The following is an 11,439-nucleotide window of genomic DNA, read 5'->3' as shown; positions in this document are numbered from 1 at the left end:
CAAGACTCAGAAGAGTGTGTGGTAGCTGACTAGAAGGGGTTTCAGACCAATGCAGTAGGCAGACACCCATAAGGCTGCCATGCTCATTAATCAATGTAGGCGCTTCAGCTATGATAGGAGGTGCTGATCTTGGTGCTGATATAGGAACAACCTTTGGCTGTCTTGGTGTTATCCAATATGCCAGGAACCCTTTGATGAAGCAGTAGTACCTTTAATGTGCTCTCCTAGGATTTGCCCTGCCTGAGTCTCTTTCATTTGATAGTTGCTTTCTTGATCTTGTTTGCCATGTAACATGAATCCATGCTTGAAATGTTGGCACTTGTGGTAATTATGAATATAATTTTCTGGATCTTACCATGAGTCTGAAAATGTAGTGTTGGTGTCACAAAAATATATGTTATTTTAAAACTCATTTCATTACAGATGAAAACTAACTTTTGACAAAAATGAGGAAATACTAAGATGGACTTATCTGAAATTAAAATGTTCTGCTCCTCAAAAGACAAAAATAATAATAATAATAATAATAATAATAATAATAATAATAATAAAAAGAGAAACCCCACAGGCTTAGAGGAAAAAAAAGCAAATGCATTTATTTTACAAAGGGCCATTACTCAAAAATATAGAAAACTTAAAACTCAACAGTAGGAAAGGAAAATAGTCTGATTTAAAATTAGCCAAAACCCTTGACACCTTACCAAAGAAAACAAGCAAATGCCAAATATACAGACAAAAAGAAAGCTTGCATCATATGCTTTTAGAGGGCTGTGAATTAAAACCATGACGACATCAGTGTACACCTTTAGAATCATCCAAATGCATGGTACTGAGAGCATCATATGCTGCCAGAGATGCAGAGTAAAGGAAGAGACATTTGGAATTGGAACATGATAGGTAAAGCAACTTTTAGAGACAGGGTGATGTTGTCTTACAATAGTAAACATGTTCTTGTAATTAAGCTACTCACCCTTGCTGTTTTCAAGGAGTTTGAAAACATGCCCATACAGAACTTAAATCTGCTTTACTCGTGTTTGCCAAAACCTGGAAGCAACCTAGATATCCTTTAATAGGTGAATAGAGAAATACACTATGGAAACTTCAAATAAGGGACTATTACTACATGATATTAAAATAGCTATCAAACCCCAAAGGGGGAAAGGCCGTGAAAGAAACTTAACCAAATCCAAAAGCTCTATATACTCTAGATGCCAAACTCTAATTAAGAAGGCATTCCAATAGAGGCAAAACTATGAAAATGGTTTAAAAAAAACCATCAGGTGCCGAAGGTATCAGAGAGGGAGAGATAAACTCTAACAGAGAGGTAATTATGGTAGTGAAAGTACTCTGCATGACACTGCAGTGGTTGATACTGGTCACTAGACTTGTGGCTAAGCATACAGAATGTACCCCAACTGGAATGAACCCTAATATCAACGAACAACTCTGGATGATAATAATGTGTCAGTACAGGCTCATCCTATCTGTCACCTGGGTGAGGTATGCTGATAATGGGAGAAGGTATGAATGAGTGGGAACCGGAAGTCAAAGAGCTATGTCTTTACCTTGCTTTCTCAATTTTGATGTGAACCTAACTTTGTTTCTCTCTTTATTATTTATTTTGTAAAAGTCTTTTTAAAACATAACCTCACATCACTGATAATCACTGATGTATCCAATACTGTATTTGGAAGAAGTTACAAGGACCACCAGGAAACCCAGAGAGGAAACAGATCACCAATCACCCCCAAAAAAAGGTTTGATAAGTCAAGCTGAGATGGCAGGGCACCAAGGAGGCAGAGTCAGCACAGATGCAATTCTATCCATCACTCTTCAGCACTGTGGAATGAAGAAACTCCATCAGAAGACTTCAGTCCCTGGCACACCTGGCCTTCAGCACCCCACGGTGGAACTTAGCTGATGCTCCTTAAACTGGCAGCCTCATTCTTTCCACCTGAAAGGGGAACATGGCACCCCAGTAATTACACTGAACCGTGAAATTTAGTGAAACAGCAACAGTAAGAATAAAAAGTGAGTGTCCCAATTATGGACAAGAAAATCATCCAACCTGCTCTGTTAAACATATTTTATGAGCTGGGCGTGGTGACGCATGCCTTTAATCCCAGCACTCGGGAGGCAGAGGCAGGTGGATTTCTGAGTTCGAGGCCAGCCTGGTCTACAAAGTGAGTTCCAGGACAGCCAGGGCTACACAGAGAAACCCTATCTCGAAAAAAAAAAAATTATGAAAAGAAAGACAGAAGTATCTCACTTTTACAAGCTGGGAAGTTTGCCGGGCTCTGGTGCCAATTAGCTCTGAGTTTAGAGTTGGATATTTACAGCACAACTGTGTCAAATTCTATTCACCTCTCTGCAAAAGCATCCTCTGTTATCCAGTTATCTCTACTGGGACTCTAAGATGTGTGGTGTGTGTGTGGTGTGTGTGTGTGTGTGTGTGTGTGTGTGTGTGTGATCACAGTACTTGGGTGAGTGAGGCAAGAAAACGAGAGTTGGGAGATCAGCCAAGGGAAGGGAGGAGAGGGATGAGAAGGAAGACAGTGAAAGAAAGGAAGGGCAGAAGTCAATTGGAAGGAACAGAAGAGAGGACGGAGAAAGGGAAAGGATGGAGAAAAAGAGGAGGAGGCAGAGGAAAAGAAAATTGAGAAAATGAAAAGAAAGTGAAGGAAGAGAATGCATACAAGGTTATCTATTATTATAGTCTATGAATGAAAGGCCTAAAGAATACATAAAACAGATCATTTCTCCCTACTTGAAAGTTTTCAGTACACTGTGTGTGTGTGTGGGGGGGGGGAGACAAGTGCATCACATCTCGGATTGCCAATGGTCCTGTCATACGTGAAAAAAATGTGAAGGAAGTTACATCCCCAGTGACCGGCAGCTTATAAGCCTTCGAAATCTAACATGTCCTTAACCAAACATGACCAATTTGAAAACAATAGTAAACGCATTCCAACTAACACTCCAGTTTCTCTGGCAAGAAATTAGAATTCCAGTCGGAAGACATGTCAAGAAACCAGTCTCTGCTTCTGTACTTTGCAGGGTTAGGGTCACTTATGCGACGTACTGTACAAGGGAGTACGTCTAACCCCAGTCCCCCATCAGGTTTCACCTCACAGCGAGCAACGGCCCCCTGCTTTAGACGGCACAGTCTTTAACTCACAGTCTTATCAACTACTGAACACACCTATATGCAGTATTTGGTTTATGTTAGCAGTTTTCATTCAGAAGTAAAAAAAATCCTTAGATATTATTCTCAGTGTTTTGGTAAAGACGGTGATTAAATTCGCAACGCCTTGCCTGCCTGCATTTGGGATACACACCTCAAAGCAGAGAGGAAGCGGGGCCACAGCTAAGTGAAACCACCAACACACACTGGTGGAGTGACTAAGTCCTCTGAAACACAGGTCAAGCATTAAAGCAATACAATCCCGACAAAAACACTAATTTTCTCTCTTAGCTTCTGGGCACAGAAGTTACCATTTAAGAAATTAATAATAACTTTAAAATCTGAGATCATGTTAGAGGAAAAGGGTGACGAAGAGAGTCTTGTGAAATCATGTGTTCGTTCTGATAAAATATTTCACAAAGTAGTTAGACAAAATAAAACGGGGGGAAGGGGGGAGACCTGTGTCAAATTTCTGACTATATGAACATTACTGACATTTTTTTTTTTCAATTACCTATCCCATGTTTTCTTGATTTGAAAAGAACATTTCACAAAGGTGAGCCACAGTTTTGGAGTTCTTTCAAATTAATATCTAAACATATTGCCAAGTTGTGTTTTGTTTTGTTTTGTTTTGTTTTAAGCATTTAGTTATACATAGACTATTTCTGTGAGTTTTTTTAAGCATATATTGACTCTAAATTGCTAGAGCATGAGTTAGTATATAAATATTCATAACAATGAATTAGTGAAGAAGATAGGTATTTGGCAAGTCAGACATTTTATCCTTTATGTTATCTGTGTGATAGTGTTTGAAAAAGAAAAAAAAAAAGTGTGTGCTCTGGGAGAATCCAGCGGAATGGGAGAATCCAACGGAATGGGAGAATCCAGTGGAATGGGAGAATCCTGCAGAATGGGAGAATCCAGCGGAATGGGAGAATCCCGCGGAATGTGCTCAGACTGCTCCAGCAGAGGGCATGGCAGATTCAAAATGGAAACCTACGCTTTGTTTATCAGCAGATCTCAGGCTGTGGCTTTGCCGGCCAGTCTTTTTTCAACCCACTGCATTGCTGCTTCCGCCACCACAAAATGGAAACTGTGTGTCATCTTAGTATTTAGCAATTCTATCTACCTAAAAGCCAACTGTAACAACAACAAACTCTAAAGGGAAGTTGCCAGACACACGAAGCTTTTACTTTAAATATGAAAGCCCGTCTTGAAAAAGACCTTCGGGGAAGGGGCGTTATTTTTGGTGGAGATGGAATCCAGGGTCCCTTCAATGCTTAGCAACGTCCTGCCACTTTATTCCCTCCCAGTCCAGTGTGGTGACTTCTCAAGAAAAAAGGTTTCTGTCTGTAGTAGGTACTGCCTAAACTCCCAAAACTACCAGTGGTTGTAAACTTATGCAAATTTATCAAGCAACCACAATTTCCAGGGAGAAAAATCATTTTGTGACTTAGTTCCAATTGTCAGTCTGAAAAGGCTTGTGGAGAAAAAAAAAGTATTAAAATGTATTAAATACAAGAATCATCTAGGATAGTCTACCTTTCAACTAGTTAGTAGGGCACATGTAAATTTACTTTGTTAATGTATAAAAAGAACAGAGCTTTTCAGGTTTAAAGATCTTGAAGAGACTAAATATGAACTAATTTTTTTCTTGTCCTTATTTATTATATAAACAGCAATTTGTCATAAGCTTGACACATTAAAAAAAACTGCATTATCTTGATAATTAATAGAATTTACACATTTAGAAGCTAATTAATTTTGAGTTACTCCTTGCGATTTCTTTTTTATGCTGAAAAGCTAGCTGGAGATTGCCCCCATATGTATGTGCAAAATAATGCATTTTGTTGACGTTACAAAGGGTCTTAAATGCAAGATTTGCATAGTATCTTTTGAGACTGGCAAAAAAAAAAAAAAAAAAAAAAAGGAAAAGAAATCACATTGCTACTATTAGTCATGAGAAATGAGGGCTCAGGCAGGGGGAAAGTGACTGCCTTAACAGACACTTAGCAACTACTGGTTAAGCACTGGCTCTGATTACACCTGCTAACAGCCACAAGTGTCAAGCAAGGGCCACCTGATCTATATTGATGATTTTAATACCCAGGGTTGTAAGTTAAAAAAAAAAAATCCTGTTTTGTATTGTTGAAAATCAACTATGCCTGCATATTACAGGTATTTTAACAAGCAACACTATTTCCATTACACGTGCTTAATAAATATGTATTAAATCGTCAGAAATTAAAACAAATGTAGAAACAGTGCAGATCTTTTGGGCTTATTAAAAAATTCCATCTTACAGATTCATAAACATGCCGTCAAGGATTTGTTACTAAAATCGAAATGATATTCCTTCTATAATAAAGGCTATACCAATCTTCTTCATTAGCGACTGCAGACTTTGATCTCTGACTCAAACTATCCTCAGCTTGTCACAATGTGTTGCTTTGGTTCCCAGTTGGGAACCAAGACGGGTCTTCATTTTCCTTTCAGTGGGTCTAGTATGAATCAGAATAACTAGAGCCTAAGCCGTACCTTTTCGTTAGTCTGTTCAGACTTTATGGGAAAACCACTTAGGTATTCCGCTGCATCATTCTGGTAACATAGGAAGCTGAATCAGTTTGTAGTTGAAGTCATGTATTAGTTCTTACAAATCAGGGCTTATTAAACCCTGCAGGAGCAGAGACCCGGGTTCTCACAAATGAAGCTTACCCAAACAAACTCTTTACACTGACCAGCTCTCACATCTAGCTCTACCCCCACCACCACCACCACTGCACCCCCACCTTAACTTAAGCAGTTGAACATCTAGTAATTCTTAAGTCTGTTCAACCGTGAATGAGTCATGAGGAAATCCTGATTCCTTACCCTCCGAAACTACACATGATCCGTGTGCAGCAAGAACTGCGAGATCGTGGATTTCCCTTTGTATTTCTCACCTATCTCTCTGATCTGTGCTGTGCCCCGCAGGAGATGCCCCCTCGGGTCTCCTGGGGAACGACCCTGCAACGCCACAGCCTGCTGCAACCATGCATTTAAAGATCAAAACTGCAGAACCGGTTAAAACACCAGGTTTTAACAGACACTTTCTCCCGCTTCCTCCCTGAGCAGCGTGGAATTCCCTTTAGGAATTCCAAGATGCCTGAGCGAGCTACAGAGTCACAGCACCTAGCTCAACAGTCCATGTTTCAGGTTTTTCTAGTTGCTGATTTCCTTCTCTAAAATAGGTAGAGTGGCTGAGCGCAGCCAGCAGGGCTCTCCCCATCCCAGCTGCAGTCTATAGGTGTCCGGATGAACAATAGATACAAAGGTGGAGCGCGCGAACACACACACACACACACACACACACACACACACACACACACACACAAAGGGAGCGCGCGCACACACACACACACACACACACACACACACACACACACACACATACAAAGGTGGAGCGCGCGAACACACACACACACACACACACACACACACACACACACACACATACAAAGGTGGAGCGCGCGAACACACACACACACACACACACACACACACACACACAGTAAAAGGTACGGTCTTCACTAAAGGAAAAGCCAAGAACTCGGAGACCCTTCACCGCTGTGGCCACCCGAAGTGCCTACCAAATCGCTCTCTGTCCCCGCCCGCCACCTCCCACCCTGTGTGCGCACGAGGATGCGGCGCCTACGTCAACAGCGCCCTCGCTTCCAGGCCCTTCGGCGGCTGCCGTGACTGCTGCAGGCCGGGGCAACCCCGCCCTCGTGCCGTCTGCAGCGAGCCAATCCGCGCTCTCTTGGGGCGTGGCGGACGCCTCCAGGTCCCGCCCCTATGCCGCCGCCCGCCTGAAAAGCCCGCGGTGCGCTCCCGGCCTCAAACAGCTGCGGTGGCCGCGGGAGTCTGAGAATGCAAAGTGCCATGTTCCTGGCTGTCCAGCACGACTGCGTACCCATGGACAAGAGTGCAGGCAACGGCCCCAAGGTCGAGGAGAAGCGGGAGAAAATGAAGCGGACACTGTGAGTATGCCGGGTCTCCCGAAGAGCTTTTCATACCCAGCCTGGCTTTGCTGCTAGGGACCTACCTTCGCTCGATCTCAGCTTTGAATACTCTAGTCTGCAGAGAAAGTGTGGGAGTTTGGGGAGGGGGCGAGGAGGAAAAGTTAGCTTGCTAGATATGGTGGTATGTGCTTTTTTTTCTATGTGAGCTCCGAGAGTTTAGGAACTATAGGAAATGGTTGAAGAAGGTGGCGGTAGAAGGGCTGGTTGGCTTTTTGTTCTGCATTTAACGAGGCATCAGAATCCTGCAGCTGAATAACGTCCACCGGCGCCTGTACGTTGCATTGTTCTGAGCTGCTTGCAAAGCTGCTGGATGGAGATGTTTGAGTTGATTCGCGATGTATGAGATCCGTTTTTTAAATCATAAAGTAGGGCTCACCCAGTCACGACTATGGAATGAGTAATTTGCTCTGCAGTATCTGCTGCAGAGAAGCACTGTGGGCGGTCGCAGAGGCGAGCTAGGGAATCCATCACACACACACACACACACACACACACCTACACCCCTACACCTCTGCATTGTTTCTGGCATAGTGCAGACCCTCCTACCTCCAGTGCAGAAAGGGAAGAAACATCAGCTGGGTCAAGACTGCTGTTCTCAGTTGTAAAATGACAGCAAGCTGTAGTTTAACCATGCAGAAAATCCGCTACCTGTTCAATAGGTCAGAAATAACTGGTGAAAATTTAAAATGCCCTGGCTGTTATGTAGTCCTAACCTGCTTGTAAAGCTCACTATAGTCAGATGAACGGATAAAACTGTGTTCTGGGGTGCTGGGTTTAAATGCTAAGCGGTGAGACTCATTCTCTGCTTTGTCTGCAGCTGCTGCAGCTGATGACAATTTGACCGTTCAAGAATTGCTGCTTGAAGTATTTTTCCTCTTTTTTTTTTTTCCCAGCTTAAAGGATTGGAAGACCCGTTTGAGCTACTTCTTGCAGAATTCCTCTACTCCTGGGAAGCCCAAAACTGGCAAGAAAAGCAAACAGCAGACTTTTATCAAGTAAGTTTCGGATCCTGTAGTTACAGAGATGAATATGTAGCCAAGTGAACAGGAAAGGGGAACTGTCGTGTGTGGTGTGTGGTGTGTGGTGGAGCTCATTTGCGGAACCTCTCTTGCAGGCCTTCTCCTGAGGAAGCGCAGCTCTGGGCAGAAGCATTTGATGAACTGCTGGCCAGTAAATGTAAGCTAACCTCCTGAATGTGCTCTCTTACCAGTGTCTCAAAAGCCTAGAAATGATGGCAAGAAGTGCATTAGACATTACCACCACTGACAGTTCAAAGCCTCTTTTTCTTTCCCTTATATCACTGGGTTTAATCATGGAGAAGCAGGAGGCACCTCAGGTGGGGAAGAAAAATTAGCCTAAAAATTAAAATGCCCATTACTCACGGCTATAGTTGAGTCAGCTTTTCCATTGCATAGAATATTTTCAAAAGCCCTAGTTCCTAGTGAACTTAGAGCCTATAAACACTGGTCTTGCAGTGCCAGTGAAGTTAAGTATACTTTTGTTGCAGACTACAAACTTAAGCATTTTGCCTACTGGCATCTTAGTGCTTAAAGAGCCAGACTTCGAGAATGACAGGCTTGAATGAAGTCTAGAGAACTGATCATTTTGCGCTAGAAGAACCATGTGTAATTCGGTCATTCCATTCATACTGCATTTCCTCTGCTTCCAGATGGGCTTGCTGCATTCAGGGCATTTTTAAAGTCCGAGTTCTGTGAAGAAAACATTGAATTCTGGTTGGCTTGTGAAGACTTCAAAAAAACCAAATCACCCCAAAAACTGTCCTCAAAAGCAAGGAAAATATACACCGACTTCATAGAGAAGGAAGCTCCCAAAGAGGTAAGAAAACAGGTTCCTCGGATCACTGTCAACACTGTTGAAACATGAGACTTGAATACACCACATTCAAGCACCAGTGAGAAGAGCCCTGTGTGGCTCTCATCCCAGCTGGCCTAACATTTAAGTTTCTCCAAAATTGACAGTTACAACTGATCACAGATTACACCTTTATGTTTTATTATTAAGCATCAATTTGCAGTGCTGACTAGCCAATAAATGGACTTTGGTTTTGTTCTTTCAGATAAACATTGACTTCCAAACAAAAACTCTGATTGCCCAAAATATCCAAGAGGCTACAAGTGGCTGCTTCACCACGGCTCAGAAGAGGGTGTACAGCTTGATGGAGAACAATTCTTATCCTCGATTCTTGGAGTCAGAATTCTACCAGGACTTATGTAAAAAGCCACAGATCACCACAGAGCCCCATGCTACATGAGACCAGGAGTCCCCCCACCACATAAAGGACATTCCATTCTGTCTCCCAAGAGCAAAGGCTGTGACCTGCCAGGAAAAAAAAAAAAAAAAAAAAACTGACCTTGAATTCAGCCTGAGTGTTAGGAAAACATCGCTCAGAACTATTGATTCAATGTTGGGTAGTGAATCAGGAAGCCAGCAACCTAGGAGAGGCTCTGTGTGAGAATGGCTTCCCTTGCTGTGTGAAGAACAGAGGGAGGGAACAAGCTTCTGAATGTGTTCTTCCTCCTAGTCGGGAAAGCAGGGTTTGAGATGGAAGATCCGATGGAATGTTGGAGCTTTTAAAATCAATAGGTCTGGGATTATGTGGCCTTAGCTAGCTGGCTGTACACCTTCCCCTAAACTAGTCCATGTTACCACATAGTGGTGTTAGTTCTAGTTTTAATATTTTAGTACTAAGTAACATTATAATGTTTACTGTGTGCAAGGGTGTTGACGTTCTTAGGACTACAAATCATTAGTACTAGTGTGTCACGTATCACTGAAACTGAGAAGTATGTTTGCGTTGTTAAATGGTGTGTGTGATGGACCGAATGCTGTGCCGTGCTGTAGAACCAGCATCTGTTACGAGTGCCAAAAACTGTCTTGCGGGCAGCTAAACTTTGAAGTGGTTTTTGAATACTTTTAATAAATTTATTTTGCTAAATAATGTCATTGAACATTTGGAAGTCCCGATGTGATTCTGTTGTTTGACTTCAGTAACTGGAAATATGTCAGCTATCAGAGAAAAGAACTTTCTAGCAAAGAGGTATCAGTGTGGGTCAATTGTTGTACCTGCCCACTGAGAAATTAACAGTCCTGAGAAGTGAGAAATGCTTGCTTCGAGGAAGATGTTCTCCTTAAACCTATAGACATCATGTAGTCTTAAGAACATCAGACCACATTCCTAGAACCACTCATTGTGAAAGTCAAATGTGTTATTTAATAAAAGAAAAAGAAAAAAAAGAACATTGACCTGTGTGTTAAGGACCATCTAAATATTAGGAAGTAAAGTTACAAGGCCAAACAGCCTAAGAGAAGATAAAGGTTCGTGTAAATGTGGGCCTGCCTGATGTATGCTTGGTTCCAGACACCTAGCATGGGCAAGAACCTGATCAATTCTTCCTTCTGTGATGGGGCAATATGAAAATCCCAAGTTTCCTGCACCTCCTGCCTTCATTTGGCTAATAATCTGTGTGACTCTGGGTAACACTGAAGAAGAAAGCAAGTGCTTTGCCTGCACTAAATAGAGGAATATGTTCTAGCTGAGAAAAGCCTCCATTCTGGCTAATTTGGAGGAATTCCCTTTCCAAAGCAAATTTTCTATATCTGGAACGGTTTTAGTAAATGGGAGGAGATGGGAGGGGGCACCCTCAGCTTGAAATTGGAAGACCTTAGCTCAAGTAATGACATCCCATAGTTTTGTGACCCCGGTCCCTCCCTGGATACCTCTCTACCCATCTCCCTGATATCTCTACACAATAAGTGGTACTTGAGAAATGGGACACACTAACTGGGTTACTTTTTTTCTACTTGCCAAAAGAAATAGTCTTTATGACTACCCTAATTCACACCTTTAACCAGATGTCTGGAACAAGCACAAGTACAGGAGGGACAACCTGGCTCATTTCTGTATCACCAGAAGCCAGAATGACATATAACAGGTACAGAATAAAATAAATACCGTTGGCATAAGTGAGTTCTGAATTCATTGAAACAGCGATACTGTGGTGGAAATATGACAAATATGTCAGGTCTCTATAACGCTTAATCCATAAAGGCTTTGCCTAACAAATCTCCTTTGCCACTAAGTTCCATTTACCTCACACTCTGTGCAGCTTTTCCTCAGTCCCCAGTCTGATGGAAGATACCACCATACCTGCAGTTAACCCACCACCCTCTGCT

The 11,439-nt window shown here is 42.3% G+C and overlaps 1 protein-coding gene across 1 annotated transcript; it reads left to right on the top strand.

Moving 5' to 3' along the window:
* The first annotated feature begins 7,067 nt into the window (after nucleotides 1-7,067).
* Rgs2 (regulator of G protein signaling 2) lies at nucleotides 7,068-10,216 on the top strand. Its single transcript, XM_021197786.2, has 5 exons — nucleotides 7,068-7,203; nucleotides 8,139-8,240; nucleotides 8,360-8,421; nucleotides 8,915-9,081; nucleotides 9,323-10,216. The coding sequence occupies exons 1-5, from the start codon at nucleotides 7,094-7,096 to the stop codon at nucleotides 9,515-9,517; spliced, it is 636 nt and encodes a 211-aa protein (XP_021053445.1). The 5' UTR covers nucleotides 7,068-7,093; the 3' UTR covers nucleotides 9,518-10,216.
* The last annotated feature ends 1,223 nt before the right edge of the window (nucleotides 10,217-11,439 follow it).

Source organism: Mus pahari, chromosome 5 (assembly GCF_900095145.1).
Source record: "Mus pahari chromosome 5, PAHARI_EIJ_v1.1, whole genome shotgun sequence".
Taxonomy (NCBI): domain Eukaryota; kingdom Metazoa; phylum Chordata; class Mammalia; order Rodentia; family Muridae; genus Mus; species Mus pahari.
The sequence above is the reverse complement of the archived record's forward strand: the minus strand, read 5'-3'. Positions and strand labels throughout refer to the sequence as shown.

Excerpts from the sequence above, each read along its gene's own strand:
- Rgs2 (XM_021197786.2), top strand. The coding sequence starts at position 7,094 with ATGCAAAGTGCCATGTTCCTGGCTGTCCAGCACGACTGCGTACCCATG. Across the intron at positions 8,241-8,359 it reads AAACAGCAGACTTTTATCAA|GCCTTCTCCTGAGGAAGCGC; the intron begins GTAAGTTTCGGA and ends CCTCTCTTGCAG. Across the intron at positions 8,422-8,914 it reads TGAACTGCTGGCCAGTAAAT|ATGGGCTTGCTGCATTCAGG; the intron begins GTAAGCTAACCT and ends CTCTGCTTCCAG.